Source organism: Pollachius pollachius (assembly GCF_949987615.1).
Source record: "Pollachius pollachius genome assembly, chromosome: 16".
Classification (NCBI taxonomy): domain Eukaryota; kingdom Metazoa; phylum Chordata; class Actinopteri; order Gadiformes; family Gadidae; genus Pollachius; species Pollachius pollachius.
This window is the reverse complement of record NC_136949.1, coordinates 10,407,462-10,428,603: the sequence shown is the minus strand read 5'-3', so window position 1 is coordinate 10,428,603 and position 21,142 is coordinate 10,407,462. Positions and strand designations below refer to the sequence as shown.

At 44.1% G+C, this 21,142-nt stretch overlaps 1 protein-coding gene across 1 annotated transcript; it reads left to right on the top strand.

Moving 5' to 3' along the window:
- Positions 1-297: 297 nt before the first annotated feature.
- On the top strand, positions 298-20,784 carry mboat2b (membrane bound O-acyltransferase domain containing 2b). Its single transcript, XM_079753993.1, has 13 exons — positions 298-437; positions 10,633-10,778; positions 12,766-12,843; positions 13,729-13,824; positions 14,774-14,829; positions 14,949-15,003; positions 15,141-15,324; positions 15,699-15,891; positions 16,102-16,205; positions 17,173-17,237; positions 17,974-18,106; positions 18,373-18,524; positions 18,918-20,784. Exons 1-13 carry the CDS (start codon positions 351-353, stop codon positions 19,126-19,128), a joined length of 1,560 nt encoding a protein of 519 aa, XP_079610119.1. The 5' UTR covers positions 298-350; the 3' UTR covers positions 19,129-20,784.
- Positions 20,785-21,142: the final 358 nt, after the last annotated feature.

The following is a 21,142-nucleotide window of genomic DNA, read 5'->3' as shown; positions in this document are numbered from 1 at the left end:
ATATATCATATATTATATAACTTTTCGTCATAATTTTGCATTGTTTGGTATTGTATTATTTAATATATTATAGATTGCATAATGTAGGCTATTGTATTTCTGCCAAATATACTAATGACATGAAACGTTGACTCTCCTGCTGCTGGTTGATGTGTGGAGGTTTGGCAGCGAGTGTACCTCATCCTACAGCCAGTAGTGGCCAGCAGCAAACAGCAGCCCTGGTGGCGGTCGAGGAGGAGCGGAACGAGAAGGAGGAGGATAGACAGATTCGGGGCGAATCGTAGACCCGCTGAGACACAGAGAGGGAAAGGGAACGAAGAGAACAGGACTCCCTCGACGTCGACTGAGCCATGGCCACTGAAACAGTCTCTCCGGCGTGTACGGGGTCCAGTTTGCTGCAGCCCATCAGCGAAATCATAAATCTGCCCCTGGATCAGGTAGATATACAGAACCGTTATACACGCAGTTTATGGCAAGCATTCCGTCGCAGAGCTTCCAAAAAAAAAAAACATCGCAACGAAGCTGGCGTTTTCGGAGATGCTTCTGGCTGCTCGAGCCTTCATTTGACTGAGAGTGGGCAATGGGCTCTCGAATTTTAATACAATCGATGCAATCGCAGTGCTGACTAATGTATCAATGCGCGAATAGGTGCACGGAGAAAGAAAGAATGTGCACATGCGAATGGGATTGATAGCCTTGAATGAAATTGCCGATATAATGAAGACATTTCACATGTAATCGTCTGCGGGCCTCTTCCAGTGTGCGCTGCTTCAAAAGACCTGTTAAGTGACATTATTTAGACGGGTAAAATGGCAATATTAGCAATGCCCTCCTTGATGAGATTGGAATTTGTCGATGCTTCAAGGCAATGGCAAATCCATAAATGGTGTGCATATAGTGGGGTTTGGTTTCTTATTCCTTGCAATGACGTTTCTCGGTAGCTCTGTCTGTTCTCCACCGCTTCTATTGTTAAGCAGTAAAAACGAATTATGTGCCAGGGGCTGGGGATTTTGATCAGGGAAGCTAATGCCAAATGTATTGTATTTTATTTTTCTCGGTTAATGCGTGGCTTATTGGAGCAAACGATACGATGCATTCTTGCTTTAATGGATAATCGCCAGACAACCTTGGCTTAAGTGCTATACGCTAATGAACTGGATGCGTGATGGACGTAATTTGCCGGTGAAGAGCCGATGACATTTGTACGATAGGTAATTCTGGTGTTTGGCTTCTATATTGGATGTAACGGTTTGGTCGCCCTGGCCTGTCACATGTGGTGGATCGGAGCTCCGCCTCGGTAGGGCCGCTTCAGAAGCAAGATGTAGCCTACGGTTCATCAACATGTAGCCTACAACCTCCACGCACTGGCTTGGCCTGTTGGAGATCTATGGATATGTTCATTCACTAGTATTGGGGTTTGTTGTCGAAGTATGCATACTCTGCTGGTCTTATAGTAACATGGGTTACTGTCTCGGGCAGTCAATTTCGGCAACATCACCCATTTATCTTCCAATCCCCCCCCCCCTCCCCACAGATTCATGGGTCGACACCCTCTGCCCCAAAACATCCCCACCACCCACCCAGACCCTGTCTGAGATATGGCCTACTTCTTGAAAGGAATCTTTCTGTGGTGTATTCTCCTCTTGATATTAATGTGTGGTGGCAGGGTGGACCTTTGCTCCGAGAGATGCAGAGAGAGACCTGAGACCCAAGATCTGGGATCCGGCAGTTAAACGCATCAATGCGACTGGGCTGCTGTAGTGCCCTTGAGCAACTAACTCGCAACACTTTTCAAAGGGCCGGTCACTGCTTCTGGTTAACAGCCGTAACGCTGCAGTAATGTTCGCCCTCTGTTCTATTCTGGCGGTGATATCGATGAGCTGTCCCAGTGGGTACGCATCGGGGCTTTCGTCTTTGTTTGCATCTCGGCGTGCGTAACATTAGTTTCAAATATGTGTGCATTGACTGCACTAATGGGGGCTGGTACAACTGTCGTTCATCAGTGTATCACTATGGAAGGCCTGTCCTAGTCCCCGGCTTAGTTCAGCGTTCAGTCAGACAAGCATGCCCGCTTCGTTCACAAGCAGGTTACGAACACGTTACGAACATGGGGCAGACAGGTTAGTGTAGTGGCTGGGGTGAATCCACTGCCAAAATGTACTGGGTGCGATTCCCCACATCGGCAATTTACTTGTAGGCCTGGTAGAGCCAGATATCCTCCCCCTCTGCCTCTACCTTAGTGTATCTGGAATCACTAGTTGCTTTGGATGAAAGTGTCTTTTAAAATGACTACATACTTAATAGCAGTCAATAGATGAAAAAACAATTGTTATCGTACAGAGAGACGATGATGAGACATTGTTGCTTCTATAAATGCTTCCTTTATCCAGCATGCATTATTAATGAGGATGCATCAACAGTTGTGGACTGTTTTCACTGGGCTGCCAGCGAGCCGTATCAGGTGTTGGGTGTGGAGAGGCATAGGGCCGGGCAGCATGTGTCTATCTGTTGATGCCTTGAGGACCATAAGGTGCCAGGGGTACAGGTGTCCTCCTCGGTATTCATGACATGACATTGATATTTAGTCATTGAGCGGATCACACAGTGATTTCGGATGCATGTCATTAAGGGTAGGGCAGGGGGGAGACATGCCTCCTGGTAGGCTGTAGACATTGGTGGATCGAACCCAGAACCTTTTGGTTGAGAGTGGAATACCCTTAGCCCTGACTCTATTCTACCCCATGACATGTCATACTATAACATGACATGTTGTGACATGACATATGTGACACTGATTTAAACTGTGATGTTGCAGCTGCCACTGGTTGAGTTGATATAGACTAATATGGAATAAGTGGAATTAATAAATTAGTAAACTATTCATTTCTGAATTAATTAATCCCATGATTAATGATGACTGCCCATCAGAAGTTAGTGTATTATCATCATAACCATCTAATATAGAGAATGTTCACCACTTTCACTTGATAAACTAAATGATGAATACATTTTTTTGTGTTTTGATTTTCATTGACTGATCGCTCTAGATGATTCTATGGGCTGAGTGACTCTTTGTGCGAATTGTGCTTTCTAGAAATCTTTGGTGCTCTATAGCTCGAGGGAGATCAGTTTGTGGTACAGTAGGCCTATTCTTTATATCCAGGCTGAATACAGAATAGCTTAGCTAGCTACATTATCATTTCATCTCGGTTAGCATTGGCCTTTATGTTGTAGTCAAAACATCCTGGTCTAAAAACAGATTTCTTGGTATACAATTTATTTAAAAGTCTTCTTTTTGGAGAAGAACTGAAACAAGTATGTTTCCTCGAACAAGACTCAAATTCAAGAACAGATGTAACTATGAAATCGTGGACTGAGTTAGCTTTTGTATGTTGGGGCTGTTGATCCATTTGGGTCTACAGATTTGTTATTTTCCCATCCAGTATTATTTATGGATAAAGTGAGAAGGAATATTTGTTTATGTTGGAAGTACCGTAGACATATAGCACATTGGTCCCAGCCGCAGGAAGGAGATGGAACGTTAGCTTACTGTTGAATAGTTGAACAGTTTGTCTCACAGTAGATCACTGCCACTGATATCGACCAGCCTTTATTGTGTTCCCCAGTAGAAATTAATCACGGAGACTCGAAATGGCACGTTCCAATGAAGAAGTCCTCTCTCCCAATTTCCCTTAACTGTTCATCTATGTCTGTTCATCTACTGAATCAACAGAATAATGGTTGGTTCAGCTTACAATGTAATAGTTGCCTGTGGTGGGATATTTTCTACAAAAACTGTTGCTTTATTACATTTTTGTGTCAGAGTTTCACTTCTGAAATCATGAGATTCCTCCTTCCTCTGTATAGGAACACGATTTCTAATGACTTCTAGTACTATCATGATCAGTGTGAAGCTAATTATTGTGTCAGACGAACATTGGTGAAATTACAATGACGCCTCTTATAATTTTATATAGCAACAACACCACCATGCTACCATTCTACTGACTGCTAGGCTTAGCATGCTAGCCCTTCTGTACATTTGAGGCTAAATCAAAGGAGCCACAGCATTAGCAACAAGCTGGTGCCTCTGATAGCTCAGACCACGCGCTCTGTGGGCGATCGTCTGCACGCTCTCAGGATGTTGCCGTGGAAACTGTCACCTCAGCTGCCGAACAAATGGTGAGGCGTGTCCAGGCCTGGGCTCTGTAGGCCTACAGCTCAGATTGATCAACGTCATACACTCCCTGGGCCTGTTTGTTTGTTTATGATTGGTTCAGAGGATAGTCGGGAGGCGGGGGGAAGCTGTGGTTTAATTGCTGTGATTGGTCACAGAACTCTGGGATGGGATAGTCAAAAGGCACAAAATGGAAAGGATACAAGTGTGCGTTTTGTGTGGTTTGTGTGATTTGTAAATATGCATAGTAAGTGCCTTCATGATATGTGAGAGACATGGGGAATGATTTGAGATATGATTTTGTAGGGAATTTTGAAGCATTTGTATTTGTTTCCTATATCCCAAATTAAGTGACCAAGAGCTGAAATATTTTCCTCCTGCACACGTGTATCATTTATTAAGCGGTCAGTAAATTAATCCTTTGTTCTGGTGGTTTTGGTAGAATTTCCTTTTTGTCCAGAAATACAAATGAACAAATTACAGAGCCTGGCTGTTGCTGAATGAAGAGAACAGTCAATAGGCTTTCTGGCAGTTGTTTTTTATGTAAATTATCAACTGTTGTGATTGGCTGACTGCACGAGAAGGTTAGGAGTCACCGGTAACTTGAGCTTTGATGAGACAAGATTGAACTCATTGAGTGAGTGGGATCGGCTTAGCAACACCAGGCCACAAGCCACATCTGAAAAAGTAAGAAATCCCCAGAACCATGAAACAGCGTTCAACTAGCGTACCTCGACACCAGAGACGACCTTTAGCCGACCAGGTTCCCCTCAATGAAACACTCCAACAGTTCAGCTCACTGATAATATGTCACAAACACACCAAGTGGCACTGGTTGAATCTGAAGGTCTCTTAAGGGATTTTGAGGCTCATGTTCTCATCAAAATCCTTTTACAATTTGGACCTTTAGCAGACACCTTTACCCAAAATGACTTGCAGCAGTCAGTTCAGTCATTAGGGAGCATGGATTAGTGTATCTTGCTCAAGGATGCCTACAGGTATCCCCCCTTTCCCCCACCACCACTATCCTTTTCTGGGATTGGAGTCACCGGTCGTCAAGTCCCGTGCACAACGCTGCAGCTTAACAAACCATTGCCCCCCAGCTAAGTGTCTTAACGCGGTCTGTGTGGCTGTACAATGCTTTATGATGGGAGCTTGGTTACGTGGACATAAATCGCCAGCTCTCCGACGTATTTGACGGAGAGTGCACTTAGAGAGCCGGTGGGGGATTTAATCATCTGTGAGTGCTATGGTTGAGGTCCCCAATGAAGCCGCTGGCAAAAGGCAGAGCAGATGCTAGAACCAGGAGATGAAGGGTTAAATGTCGACATCTTCAGAAGGTAGGTGGGTTCTGTATTTCCTCGAGGTCTGACCCATCGTCGAGTTTCTATCACTTCCATTTTGGTTCCGTTTCTGGAGTTCATTTTTTGAGGAAGGACTTCCGTCGAGGGATTGATCATCTTGCCACTTCCAAATTGTTATTCTGCTAAGCTCTAGGTATTTCCCATCATTTACATATCGTATCATCATCAGATCTGATCACGTAGCTATTTGCTATTTGCAGCCTTGTCTCAAATCAGTTGTTGGTGGTGTATTTGTGTGTACAGCACAGTCCACCCGTGTGTGTTTTGAAGATGTGAAATAATGAAGTTTCAATATATTTAAATAATATTATTCCTAAGAGGAATAAAGGAAAAAAGTGAAACATTTGCTTGTGGTTTGCTCCCCTCCCATAATCAGGAAAGGAAGGAAAAGTCTCACTAGTCTCATCCCTTGATGGAGAATAGGGTTTTCAGAAAGTGGTTTTAGCACAGGTTCATTAGGGATAAATCTCACCCAACAGTAAAGCATCTTCTCTGATTAATCAGTTTGTATTTCTGGCGTACAGCATATTCCGTAGCTTAGCATATTCTTTCTGCTAAACCCTGTCAGTAACAAGAACATCTTGTTCTTCTCCTGGAGGTGATAAACGATAATATTGAGTTATATCGCGTCCAGCTCTATATTTCAAATTACTGTAAATAACTCGTTCATCGCACCAACGACACCGACATTAATCATCAACCCCTGACCTTCCCTCCCTGTCTTCATATGATGATGAAGACGAAGAAGAGGAGGATTCTGATTGATTAAAAAAAAAAAAAAGCCTTCACTCAATCCTATGTCCAGCCTCCCTCTTGGCTAAGAAAAGGATGTCTCCTAGCAACTGCCACTTCAAGGATTCCATCGCTGCTGCCCGCAGCCAATAGTGCGGTAGAGTTTGATAGAGTGGCTTTTAGAGAGAGGAGAGAGAGAGAGAGAGAGAGGTGAGGGGGGTTGGCTCTGCTAGCAAACAGGTTTCCTTCCTCTGTATATTAGCACAACCCCTGTTTATATTTGTTTGTACGCGTTGTTATTGTTGACATCTGTACTGGTTTTGCTGATCTATTCTGATTATTGTGAGTATATTAGCTTTTGTGTAAATATCAATCAATTATTTACATTACATCAAGGGCATTTAGCAGATGCTAGATGCTTTTATCCAAAGTGACTTACAATAAGTACATTTGTCAGAAGAAGGTGAAACAATATATCGCTGTCGGTACACTAAGGATGTTCATAGAACCAAGTGCAAAGCACTAATCAATTAATTATCTTACATTAATACCTCCTCCCTGGCATATGTGTGGTTTATTCCTTTTTACTCCAATATAGACCGGGCTTGAAATGACTGCTTAAAGGGGACATATCATACCACCAGGTGTGAGTGTGATTAGCCATTACAAGCAGGTTTGAAAATGTGCAGCATTGTGGTTGGCTTGTCCATCTATCCGTCACACATCTAGATGGACACGCCCACCTGTGTTGTCACAATGCTGCACATTTTGAAAACGGCTTGTAATGGCTAATCACACTCACACCTGGTGGTATGATATGTCCCCTTTAAGATAAACTGGTAGAAATAGGCTGAATAGGGCAACCAAGGAGAAAAATGCATTCATACACGTCTGATCACACAGGAGCTAAATAAACCTAGTCCTCTGTTCAGCTAATTTCATTGGATTCATAAACACCACAGAGTCTCTTCCCTGTGTGTCCAGGCTATAAAGTAGTATCCCTACCGTCCTATCCTGACCCTAACCCTAACCGGTCCTCGGAGCGGAGTACTTCTCACACTAATGAATCCCTACCCTTCCGCTTCATGTGATGAACGTGACCTGAACTAGGACCTCCGGGGTTAAATCTGTTCATGTCTGTGTGTCTGTGTCTCTTGCCCGGAGAGGGAAGAGGTTAACTCACCCATTGTGTTTCACATGACCTACAGCGAGTCATTTCCCTGCAGAAACATTACGCAAACTCCCCATCCCTCAAGCAAAGTAAACCGCTACACTTCCTCCCCGTTCCATTAGTTTAAAATGACCTCCAGCAATCTAGTGTTCACTGGTCCTCCTGTTTCCTGTTGCTGACAGCCTTAGGGCCAGCTTGACGTAAAGTTTTCTTTTTTCCAATCCGGGGGTGGAAAAAAAACATCAACACACCAACAAGTATCATGAATTAAAGAAGATGGCGGCGAGCTAGTGTGTCTGGACAGACGGTCTGTGGCATCTGAGTGGGCCCAGTGGAGCCAGCGCTCCGTATGTCATATTAATGAGAGGGCGCCAGATGAGAAGAACCCAGGACATGGGTTTTAAGTAGCACTGCCTGCTGTAGCTGCTGCCCAGAAGTCAGTCAGTCAGTCAGTTTTTCTCTCGCTCTCTGAGGAAAGACATTGATCTCCCACTCCCTCTATTTTATTATATTATCTCTCTTTGAAGGAGACGGTGGTTCTGGTCAGAGAGTCGTACAACCCATACAGACAAGGTCTTATGCAATAGAGTTGATATAATTATGTGCATGTGTAGTCAGCCCTGTGTCTATATGTGTGGTCTGGAACCTGGATATTGTAAGTGATTGATGCGTTAGCTTATTTTATATTTGTACTGCACTTCAGTTACTTCAAAGTTCATCAATTGTATGAACTTGTACGACTTCTATTGGTGAGTCATGCTTATCTACATATGTCTAACCTGGTTATAATGAGGAGGTATATGTGATCTCATCTTAACCCTGCCTGTGTAAGAGCCTTTCTGTGTTTGTGTGTGTGATACAGAGCATGTAATCATGCCCTTATCACGGTGAAAGCTATACAGGAAATAGAACCCAACGCAGCGGACAAGCTCAATGCAGTGTTTCCATGCAGGAAATAGAACCCATAATCTTTGCAATGCTAGTGCCTTCCTCAGTGACAGTACAATATATTTAGGGGAATGCAACCCCTAACCCTTGCAGGGTTTTACAAATGAAGTTCTCTAGTGTATTAAAGGACTGAGGAAGGTGTGGTGCTACGCTGATAAGACCATGCATCCATGTTTGTGTAGGGTGTTTTGCAGATCACCACTGAGAAGAAGCCATGCAGGCGTTTGTTTGTGTCCCGCACTCTTTCTGCGCAGCTGAGGAGTGACGTGGTGAATTTTTGTTCGTTTGTGTGAACAGCTGACAACACATGCTTGTCGTCTACGTTGTGTATTCTTAGTACACGACTGTGAATGCACGTGTGTGTGTGTGTGTGTGTGTGTTTTATGTAAGCCACCAGCTGGGCTTTTCGCGTTGCTCGGCAGACCATCTCAGAGAGGTGTGTGTGTGTGTGTTTGTGTGTGTGTGTGTGTGTGTGTGTGTGTGTGTGTGTGTGTGTTTGTGTGTGTGGTCCACCTGTGATGTCCTGACTGTATTTCCACCCCCACCGTGTGGGTCAGAATGCAATTGTAGATTTACGTATTCCTTTGGGATGAGTTTGTGCTGAGCTTGGAATTACTTGCCACACCCATCTCCCTCCTCACCCTCACTAAATATATTTGAAATTGTTCACACATGTCTGTACCGTATATAGAGCATCCACATCCTCTCACAGGGTGACTGTTTCCGGTCGAACAGTAACATTTGTGTTATATACAATAGAGTATGCAGATAAGTGCAATTCAGATAGTGGCTCATGCAGTATCACAGGGTTCTGCTGTATTACTGCATGAGAAGCCACAGGACAACGTACTTGAACAATTAGTTTCAGTGACTGCTCCTACAACGTGACAGTAGTGGTGTGTATGACAACAGTACAACCACAGTCGTTTCCTGGTGGACACCGGTAGCTGCAAGGTGCAACCACAACCAGGTACCACAACCACAGAATCTCTTTTGTACGCCTGTATATAGATATATATATACAATACTTTTTTGTAGCTAAATGGAAAAAGATCTCATCTTTGACCAGCTTCTTAAGGTGTTCCTCCTCAATGTCTGACTGAATGTATAGACAATGTTTGTTGTTGTTTGTTGGATGGAGGCTGATAGAGAGTGATGGAGGAGGACGGAGGGTGATGTCCCGGACCAGTGCTGTATACTATACGCCACTTTTACCTGCTTTTTATTTAGCAGTTAAGACATAGACAGTCGACTCCATTTTCTGAATCTTTTTACTTGGTCATACTTCAGAAAGACACGCACACACGCACACACACACGCACGCAGGCGTCTACGCAGAGAGAAGCAGCAGGGGGGGAAAGAAACGTCACCAGCTAGCGGCTGCCTTTGTTGGAGGTAATCTGTGTAATGGACTGTAGAGGCGCCCCTCTTCAGGCCCGGCTATAAATAGCTTCCGTCTGATCCCGTTTTAGCCCCCGCCCCTGTTTCATCACGGATGCTTCCCTTATCCTCCAGACCCCCACCACCGCTGCATCACGGCAAAGGAGAGCTCACACAAGACCCACGATCCACCTTACCCTGCGAACTGTTTCACTGAAGAGGGTCTAGCAGCTGTAGCTTTAGGCCCTTGTCACTGGTTGTATTGGTTAAGTTTGGTGTTCTCCTGTTGACATCTCTTCACCATATACTACCATAATACAAAATCACAGCTAATCTGGTTGCACCAGTGCCTTTTGTTTTTGGTTGTGTGGGTCGAGCTGGGCCTAGTGAAGTGTGTTAAAGTGTTGAAGTCTTTCCTTTTTCCACTAAGTTCTGCCAAAGACAAAAGGCAAATTCACAGCTAGCCTAGTTGTACCAGTGCCTTTGTTACTGGTTGCATCGGTTAAGGTTAGCCAAGGGCTAGCGTGTTGAGACGGTGTACACGTTACTGCTCAGAGGAGCCCTTTGGAGTGTGATGATTGGATGGCTCTTGTTTCAAGTCTGACGCTCATGGCTCAGCTCTGGAGAGGCCGTTGTATACCTTGGGAGGCCACAGTTTAACTGAATGAGGTTCACTGGTATTTAGGGCCAAGCTGTACATCCTTTCAGTCTTCAGTTTTATTTTTCTCTCTTTTAATCTCTCTCTCTTTCGAGCTTTAGCTTTATTGTCAAGGCATGAAGCAGTGTTACATTGTCAATACATGTTATATCCAACTTATTCTCTCTCTCTCTCTTCCCCTTTTCTTTGTCTCTCTCCCCAGGTCAACTTTGTGGTGTGCCAGCTATGTGCTCTGCTAACGGCGTTCTGGTTCCGTCTGTACCTCCACCCCAAGAGGAGCAGTCCCTTCATCAGACATGTGGTTGCCACCCTCCTGGGCCTCTACTTCGCCCTCTTCTGCTTCGGCTGGTCAGTCCAGTCCATCTGTCACCAACGCTATCAAACTAACTACCAAAAAGGCAGCCTATTTTAGCATAGCATTTTGCTCCGACCACGAGTGGACTATATCAGTCCCAGCTGCTGAACTGTATGGGCTTAGCATACCTAGCATAGTTTAGCATTGCCTAGCATATTTGAGCATAGCTGGTCTACAATACCAGTCTGTGCTAAGTAACTGTCTGGGTTTAGCGTAGCGTGGTATATCTTAGAACAGCACTTTTTTATTGACAACTTGTGTTTAGCATTACTTATGTGTCTGTGCATAGCACTTTAGCTCCAACCGCTATACCAGTCCCAGATGTGGTCTGTGGTTATTAAGCTTTTTATTGGGTTACTATGCTAACCACTAGCCGCTACAAAGGGAAGTCTGTGTGTTTAATCCATACTAGTAATGATTCATCATGGTACTTATGTGAATATTCAAACGCTGTTAGCCTATATGCTATATATACATATAATGATATAAAACATTCCTTTGTGGTGTTCATTCTCCATATATTGTGACTAGCGTGAAAGTGTTAGGCCAGCTAATACAGCCTGTAACCAGCTATATTCTTTGGTGCATAAAACTTTCATCTCAAAAGATTTAAGTCTCCACCTTCAAATTAAAATTTCACAAGCAAGTTAATTTAATATTATGCAAGTGTCTAACTGTCTATCGTGTACTGTACACTGTAGCTCTGTGTATATCTAGTTGTCAGGGTAACAGGATGTCAAGGGGGTCTGAGTGAAAAGGGTGAAATTCAGTTTGGCTACGCCTGCTGTGGTCCTCCATCTCGGAGTTAAACCAGGGATATTCTGCTCACGAGGCTCACCCTTGGCCGCACCGTTTAGTACTCACTGCTCGTAAATAAAATAACATTAATAATAAAAAACACTGCTGGGGGTTGGTGTTGTTACCTAATTCAAAATCCCCTAATGTCTTATCAAGTCTTATATAATAATAACTAGTTATTAATATGATTATGTTGAGCTAGGCTGTGTTGAGCAAGAGCTAAAAATTGACTTATTAAAAAACAAAAATGTCTGTTCTCCCTCAGATTTGCACCTGTAAATGTGGTGTGTAGCATAGCATGTAGCATTTATTTTTATTTTACAATTCAATAGTTAAATAAAGAAGTTTATAATATAAATTAATCCCAACACATGGGCCTGGCCTAAAGGAAAGAGCAGTTTTTATGTTGACTGCTTCCAATGTTGTGTTGGTCATACTAAAGAATGATTTATTTCTTTTTTAGTGAATAATACACAACATAAGGGACTTCATAAATTATAAAAATCGCACATTAAATCACAATCGCAATATTGGTCAAAATAATCAGCCCTACTCCCAGGGTAGACCAGGGGCTGACCCCTCACACAGGTCGGCGCCGAGGGTGTCGGGTACGGCGGCTTGTTCCAATCTCGGGGCCCTGTGTCTGCGTGTGGGCGGGTTCTGGGTTTTATGTTCCCAGGGTCCTTAGGGACACGGTGGATCGATGTGAGCCAATCACGTGCTTTGTTTACAGACGGTAAAGCTCACGGCCTGCTTCTTATCACCTGTGTATGAGAGCTTGTCTCTGGCTCTCTGGATATACTATGAAACCAGACACGGTGGTGCTGCCAACGCTACAACTGCTGGACAAACTTCAGTGGAGGAGATGGATAGAGAGAGAGAGCGAGAGAGAAAAAGTTTGTGTGCGTGTGTGTGTGTGTGACCATTATGTCGGTTCTCACACTGCCCCACGTGCTGGTAGACTGCTAGTCTATCACATCTTGGATTCGGGTTCCATGGCGAGGCATAACTCCTGCCTTTGTTATAATAGACTGCTTCTTGTAAATGTTAGGAAGCCGTTGTTTTGTAGTTTTGGTCTTTGATAATGTTTTTGATAGGAAAAATGAGAAAACAAAGATTGGGTTGACTGACTAGGTAACTGAAACAGAAAAACATTAACGGCTCACCTCCTGTGTGTTCCAGGTATGCGCTCCACTTCTTGGTTCAGAGCGGGCTGACGTATGGCATCATGATCCTGACCGGAGTAGAGCACATGCACAAGTAAGACCACACCTTCGGAGTTTCTAGAGGCTCCTTGCATGAGAATTAACTGCTTCTCCTTGAAGACATGAGGAACTGAAACGTTCTTTTAAGAAACGATTTACTGTTACAAAAACATGCCTTTTTTAAACAGTGTCTTATTGACTGCTGTTGCCTAATTTTAACTAGTTAATAAAAAGTAGCATACCACACTCTTGAAGGCAACTGCTGGGACCAACAGTTTAACAATATCCTCTCTGTTTAACAGAACCGTAGATGTTCTGTTCAGTTCTGCGAAAGTCTACTGTGGGATTCAAACTTGCAACATTTAAAGCACACTCCTGACCCACTCTTATAACATATAAATGTTAGTTAAACTTTAAACTTCGCACTCATAGCAATGAGCGATTCAATACCAGATAATTCCCAGGAAACATTAACACCAGTCAAGGTGTATGCTCTTCCATTCAGAAGGTTGAGTCTAATTTCTCTCAAATATATATGGGAACAGACACGTTTAGTATCCCTGACACTGCAATATCATGGACACACTGTAAGTGTGTGCTTAGAAATTGTGTTGGGTCTGTCAAGATCAACATGGAGATTGTGGAGTACATTGTATGAACGCATGAAAGAAGTGTTTCGATTCGGCCATGTTTATAACCGCAATCTGTGTATGTATTTGGCTGTAATCATACACATTTTTTTATACTGAATAATGTTGAACTCAAATACATGCCGCAACACAGACTGAAATACAAACTTGACTACAAACACTGCAAGGGTTGTGGGTTCCAGTCCCTAAAGGAAAACAGGGAGAGCGTTAAACTAACAGGCTTTTGGTTCATCACGGTTCCTAACTGCATTCCGTTCGTTCATCTCTCTGTCTGCTCTGATCTCCTTCAGATACTGCCTGGTGGTTGCCCTTGGTTACCTGAGCTTCTGTCAGATTACACGGGTCTACGTGTTTGATTATGGGATGTACTCTGCAGACTTCACAGGGTAAGGCCCCTTTGCTGAGCTTGTTTAATGGCGCTATTTGAAAGAAGCTATATACTCTGGTTATTTTACCTTTTCGCTTGATTCATTTCAAAGACATATTTATTGCACATTTAAACTATTTACAGGATATGAATAACAAATATTCCCTTGTGGAGGCTCCAACAACTTGTGAGAGTCTCTGTATGTCAATATGTGGTACACAAACAGAGACATGTTAACATCAAGAAATAAAATGACATACACAGACATGCAAATTCTCATTCAAAGACAAACAAATGTTTATGCAAAGACATACAACATACGAGAAATATATGAGAATACGAGTGTTGTTTTCTTAGGGCCTTGTGTTTATAGTGTCCCTGGTGGTGTGTGTGTGTTTGAATGTGTTTGTCTTTCAAATGCCATGCTTGGTTTCTGTTCTGCAAAGCAAAAGAGCAGCCTGGGGTAACCTTGTCTCAATACAAACGTCTAACATGGATCAGTCTGAACAGCAAAGCACAAAAACAACACGGCTGAAAATAAGTTAACGACCAGTTGGTTCAAAGTGTCTCCTGACAAGGAGGCTGTGTTTTCTACTCAGTAAGTTTTCTACTCAGTGTGTTTTCTACTCACTAAGTAGACTCTTTGAAGTTATGAATATATATTTTTTTATATTACTTGATTCAGCATCGTCAATATCCACCAAACCTCACCTGATAAACACTAGAAAATATGACCATAATTGTCCTGGTGTTCCACTTTGGTCATACTAGGGCAATACAGGACTATGGAGCGTAGCGTTGGCAAAAAGCTTCTGTAATTATTAATTAAAACGATGTAATTGGCAGGCAAAGCTGGTTCAAACGGCCAGTGTGTACATGCAGGCCTTCCGTCTCTGGCAGAGAGGTGACATTATTTATGTAATCTGTTCATCTAAAGCTAAACTATCTGCCCTCCATTTCTCTCCTAGGCCCATGATGGTCATCACGCAAAAGATAACCAGTCTGGCGTTTGAAATCCATGACGGTAGGTTCATACACAGAGTTTACTTGCTAATGTATGCATCCGGTGTATTGACTGTTTTTACAACTCGCTATTGTATCAGGATATAGAAACTGATGTTTTTGCCTTTTTGTTTTTATCAGGAATGGCCCGTAAGGAGGAGCATCTGACACCTGGGCAGAAGATATTGGCCATAAGGTCGGGCTTTAAATCATATCTTGTTTTATCTTTTATACTGTACAAGTATGTACCGTACCAGTATGTACGAGTATGTTTTCACAATTGTACCAATAGGCTCCCCAACACATGTACCTTCTTTGGTTGGTCCCGTGCAGGAGAATGCCCAGTTTACTGGAGTACTTCAGCTACAACTGTAACTTCATGGGCATCCTCGCTGGCCCCACCTGCTCCTACAACGACTACATTGCCTTCATCGAGGGCGGGACCTGTTGTCATAGAGACTTCGAGACCAGTAGGAAGGCTTGTGGAAAAGTGAAAGGGAGCGAGCCTTCACCGAATGTGAGTCCCAGTCTATCTTCTGAAACACTTTGGAAAAGCATTCAACAGTGTAATATGTCCTTCAATTTGTGTGTGTAGTTTGACATTTAGCAGATGTTTTACTCCAAAGGGAGAATTTCAGATACAGTACATGTCAACTAAGGAGCAGCTAGGGGTTAGGGCATCTCCATGTACCTACATGTTGACTGTAGACCATGGGGTTTGAACCCAGAACATTCCCACTGAGCGTAAAACACCCCCACCATTAGACTAACCTGTCCTAAATACAGATTTTTAAATACAAATAGCCTAAGCCAAACCCTATGTATGTATGTATGCATACAATAAACAACAATCTGACCTTTAACCTTGTCTTGTTTTTTATCTTCTCACAGACGGTGGTGGTCCAGAAGATAGCGACATGCTTCTTCTCCCTCATGGTGTTTCTGTTGGTGTGTAAAGTCTTCCCCGTCGAGCGCAACATCGACGACGACTTCATCGCCAACACGCCGTTCTACGCCCAGGTCGTGTACCTGTACCTGTCCATGCTCACCACGCGGCCAAAGTACTACTTCGTGTGGACGCTGGGTAGGTGGCACTCGCTAGAGAGATGGCTAGCTAGCCAGTTTAATTTGGCAAAATGTACTGTGTGGATGCTAGGTAGGTGCTACATGACTAGGAAGCTTGCTAGCTCAATATGTATATTTATAGAAAATGGGAGTGTATGTATGTATCTATGTGGCAGTTTTAATGTTTGTTTCCTTGGCTCTAACATGGCGTTTAATCTCTCCACACCAGCGGATGCCATAAACAATGCCGCAGGCTTTGGGTTCAACGGCTACAACCTGGACGGCTCCCCGCGCTGGGACCTCATCTCCAACCTCAGGATCCAGAACATTGAGGTGAGGTGGATCTCCCGTGCCTGGCTAGGAGCTCCCGTGCCTGGCTAGGAGCTCCCATGCCTGGCTAGGAGCTTGAATGCCTAACTAGGAGCTTGAATGCCTAGCTAGGAGCTTGAATGCCTACCTAGGAGCTCGAATGCCTAGCTAGGAGCTTGAATGCCTTGCTTGGAGCTCGAATGCCTAGCTAGGAGCTTGAATGCCTTGCTTGGAGCTCGAATGCCTAGCTAGGAGCTCTAATGTCTGGCCATGAGATCGAATGCCTAGATAGAAGCTCCCATGTCTGGCAAGATGCCTTATTTAACTCCATGTGTGACGATGATGAGCCATGACAAGCCATTTCTGCAAACTACATGTTTGTGACTCAAGTGGAAATGGTCAACCCAGATATATGCATTGAAATGGCTTGTCATGGCTTATTAACACCAGACCAGGTGGTAAAATAGAGGCCATTTAAACCACAATCACACTGACCCTTCTATCAATGATTAATGCACAGTTAAAGTTCCTTAGGTTACCTGCCTGCTGCTCACTCAATGACTAAAATACCACTAATCACATAACACTTCTTTATGAATGTAAAGAGCCTATTTGCAGGAATAATGAATGAATCAACCAAATATCCAGGAAAGGGCTCAGGAATGTTCGATATGCTTGTTGAAAACAAAAATAGCCCAGGATATAAGCCTTGAGCGCATCAAATCTATTATTCACTACACTTTCATAATTACAAATGATTTTGCTATCACTGTTCACAAAAATGCATGCCTAACAGGAAAATAACTAAAATATTGGTTTGTCATAATTAGAAAATCTATGCCCCCAACAGTGATCCCCTGTTATTGATTCCAGTGGAACTGATTATTGAATGTTATATTGATTCCAGAGGATTATGCAGAGCAGGTTAGGAATGTCCCAGTGCACGCCGGCAGCATGCTAAATGATCTTCTGTCCTTTTTTTGGATTTCAGTTGGCAACCAGCTTCAAGGTATTCCTGGACAACTGGAACATCCAGACAGCACACTGGCTCAAACGGTAAGAAGATGTCGGATTGTGTTCTTCGGTCCTGTTTGTCATTAACTGTGTCTAATGTGTGTAAACTGTTAATATGTGCCAAGTGTCAGACACAATACCGCCTTCAGGCAAAGTCATATGTATCCAGTCTGTAGGTTTGACAGGCAAATATCTATAAGATTGTAGTAGGCATTTTGTTTAGTTTTAAATGTTTAACTGTGTATAGGTCTACCAGGCATATTTGTAAAGAAAACTAAAAAAATATTAAAGATGTGTGCTGAATAAATCTATTATCTTAAAGTATTTTCAAAACAACTATGAAAACTAAATCTATCATGCAGATATAAATAAATACGTGAAGCTTATTTTTGGCGTTCAATCACTTCCTCTCACTCATAGGGCCTCACTGGGACTGCCGTTTCATGAAAGGTTTACCTCTAGTGGTTAGAGCCAGCATTACAGGCTGTGACGTTGTTAGGGTCCACTGTTTCCATTTCTTTATAACTATACTTTTTTACTCCTAATGGGTAATAGATTCAGTTACAATATTGCTATGCTCAGGAAAGACCTGTGTAAAGTAACAAGTAAAATAATAAGTAAAAATGTGCAACAATACAAATATACATAAAGAATTTAAACCATAAATACAACAGGATTAAATGACTTGAGCGATGCATTGTATACTAATGTGAAAAGGTTGTTACGGCTGTGTGTGTGTGTGTGTGTGTTTAACTAAAGCATGTGTTTGTGGTGCTAGGGTTTGTTATGAGCGCTGTCCCTACAATCCCACGGCGGCCACCTTCATCCTGTCGGCCATGTGGCACGGAGCCTACCCTGGATATTACCTCACCTTCCTCACCGGCATCGTGGTCACACTGGCCGCGCGAGCCGTGAGTTCCCCAGCGGGCCTCGCTCTCCTGCTTTTACCTCTTTGTGGTTTTCCTCTTTCTCTTGTTCTTCCTGTCTTTGCTTCCTTCACTTTCCTTCCCTTTTCTTTACTCCTTTCCTGAATATAAAATTCCAGAATATATAGAAAAATAGAAAATATGAATAGTCAAATCACTTTATTTTTCTTTGCCTTGATTCCTGAGTTCTTCTGCACTTTTAATACTTAATGTTTCCGCTAAACGTATCCCCCTATGGCTCCTCCCCCCAGGTGAGACACAACGTGCGGCCGTACTTCCAGTGCTCGCCCGCCCACAAGCTCCTCTATGACATCATCACGTGGGCGTCCACCCAGATCGCCATCTGCTACACGGTGGTGCCGTTTGTACTGCTGTCCGTGGGCCCGTCCATCAAGTTCTACAGGTCTGTGATTGGCTCCGCTTGCCCCTTGGATGTCTTATCGAGGAGGTTCCCTTCTTCGGTTTTCCAAATCACTCAAGCTTAAAAAAAAAAACGAATATCTTGTAGGCGTAAGGGCAACCGGGGCTTGTGTGTTAGAGTAAAGACAGACGGTTATTATCACAGCCCTTGACTAAAGCACAGTCCACTAGAGGTGATCTATGCTCCACACACCTGAGTGGATATTCGATTTTGCTATTGCTTACCCAGACTGTTCAGATATAGTCCATTAAGGAGAAGGTAGGGGGGGACCAGAGGCTCATTGCTCTGAAGGGTTTGAGGTTAGTTGAAGACTCTCTAGCTCCACAGCCCTGCTCAGCTCAGCTCAGCTCAGCTCTCTGTCTCTTTGCTGTTCAGGTCCTGGTGCTTCAGCCTCCACCTGGGCTGCGTGCTGCTGGCCGTCGCCCTGCCCGTCAAGCCCCGCCACCTGCGCCTCAAAGACCAGCACAAGACCCGGCCGCTCGCCCAGGACCAGGCCCAGGACCAGGGCCAGGACCAGGGGCTCCAGAGCCAGCAGCCCCTAGTGGCCACCGACGGCAATTGCAACCAGAAGTCCAAGACCACATGAACCGCTGGTGTCCGGACTGCGCAGGGCGAGCCCACCGCCCCTCTAAGAGAGAGAGACACCCGGGGGGGGGGGGGAGGGGGTGGGGGCGGGACCAGCAGTGTGACAACCCTCCCTCCTCCCCTGACCTCTGACCCTTTCACCTGACCCCCCCCTCACCCCCCCAAACCTCTCCTACCCACCCAACCCACCCACCCTACCAACCCTTTCCCGCTCTGCCCCCCATCCCCCCACCCCCACCCCTCTGCCTGTGGTGTTGAGTGGTGGGATGTTCACCGACTGTAGCACGACGGCACGGAACACACAGCCAACAGGGAGAGGAAGAGGAGGAAGACGAAGAGGTTTGATATTCACCCCGTGAGTTACCGAGACTCCTTTAGAGGCAGATGGCGTGCGGAAGAGGGAGGGGGAGGATGGTTCAGTGTTTTTACCTTTTGCAGTGTTTCCCCCCCCCCCCCTCCCCTTTGGAAAATGGGAGGCGGGGGAGGAAGGAGGAGAGGTGGAGCAGGAGGCGGGAAATTATCTCTGAGATGCCATTTTTTTGACCATGTGACTTTATACAAACACTCCCATTGGACAGTTTTGGGGCGGTTGACTGTGTTTTGTGTCATGGGATCGTGATGGAGCGGTGGGAGGCGGAGCCAGCGGCCGGCCTTTCGCCGCGAACGTGAGGCAAGGAACTCAACGCAGTTTCAGTATGTGTGTTTGTTTCGGCTCGGCGTGTGGCGGGACACACTAGGGAAGGGAACGGATTTGAAATAACAGAGTAAATTATTTTTATTTTTTATTTAATTGTTGTCGTCGAGCAGATCGGTGAATGGAAAAATGGAATCAAATGAATTGGTGGTTTAATTTAAAAGGAAAAATTTATATTTAAAAGTGGGAGTGCGAGTGAGTGAGACGATGGTGAGGTTATGGAGAAGCGATGAATGAATGAACAAGGCAATGAACCAGCAGAAGTGTGTGCGAATGAATAAGTAAAGGGGTGCGTGTCCGTGTTTTCCAGCCGGTGATGTCACAGCTCTCGTCGATATGATTTGTCAACAGGACCCTCCCACAGCACACTTCCTGCTTTCAGTGTGACATCACACAGGGTTTGAGCCTGTGATGTCACAGCATTGCTCCAGCGTCACATGATCAGTATTTCTCCAATGGCCATCAAGTGTTTCTGTCATACAAGCGGGTATGAGGTCACAAAGTCACACCTTAAAGAATGATCCGGAAATTCGAGCGGTTTCGGGAAAAGTGCCAATAATTATTTACACTCGGACGCCTTAGCTGTTGTCAGTTTTTTTTCTTTTCTTTTCTTTCAGTGAAGAAAGTAAAAAAGAAATGCAGGCCACTTTATACTACATGACTTAATTCTTCTTTGGTGTGCGTTGGAAAAGGAAAATGTGGAGTATTACGGAGTGGAGCTTCTTTGCGTTTCCATCGATTTTAGATGTCAACTTTTGTCTATTTCTGTGCTTGTTATGTGTATTATACCAACAGAGTTTTACTGTAGTTTCATGGATGACAATTTAAAATCGATCCCTGGTTGTGGAGGAATGGGGGAGGGCGGGGGTGTAGGTAGCTGTTCCGGTTTACCACGGTAACCCGTTTGCCTGTGCGCCTCATCTGAGAGAAATGGAGAAGTTTGCGACACCAGGGGATACCATTGCGTTTACCTTACACAGGAGATGTGGATGACACCATTTTGTAAATTCTGTGATTAAAAAAAATATGGATTTTTTTTTTTAAACCAAACCTTGGGTGTGTGTACTTTGTTACGATTGGGGAGGACATCTTACTTCCGCTCACCGTTGCAGTTAGTTATTTAAAATGTGGAGGGAATTATTCATTCATTTGGTCAATTATTTGTGTTTTAACAAGCGACAACTGAGCTGAGCTGATTGCAGTGTCTCTCGTGAGCACAACATCTTCTGTTTCACCGATTGCTACCATGTGTTCAGGACATGCTTTTATCCAAAGTGACTTACAATGAATTTAAGATACGTGATGTCATTATGAAGTAACG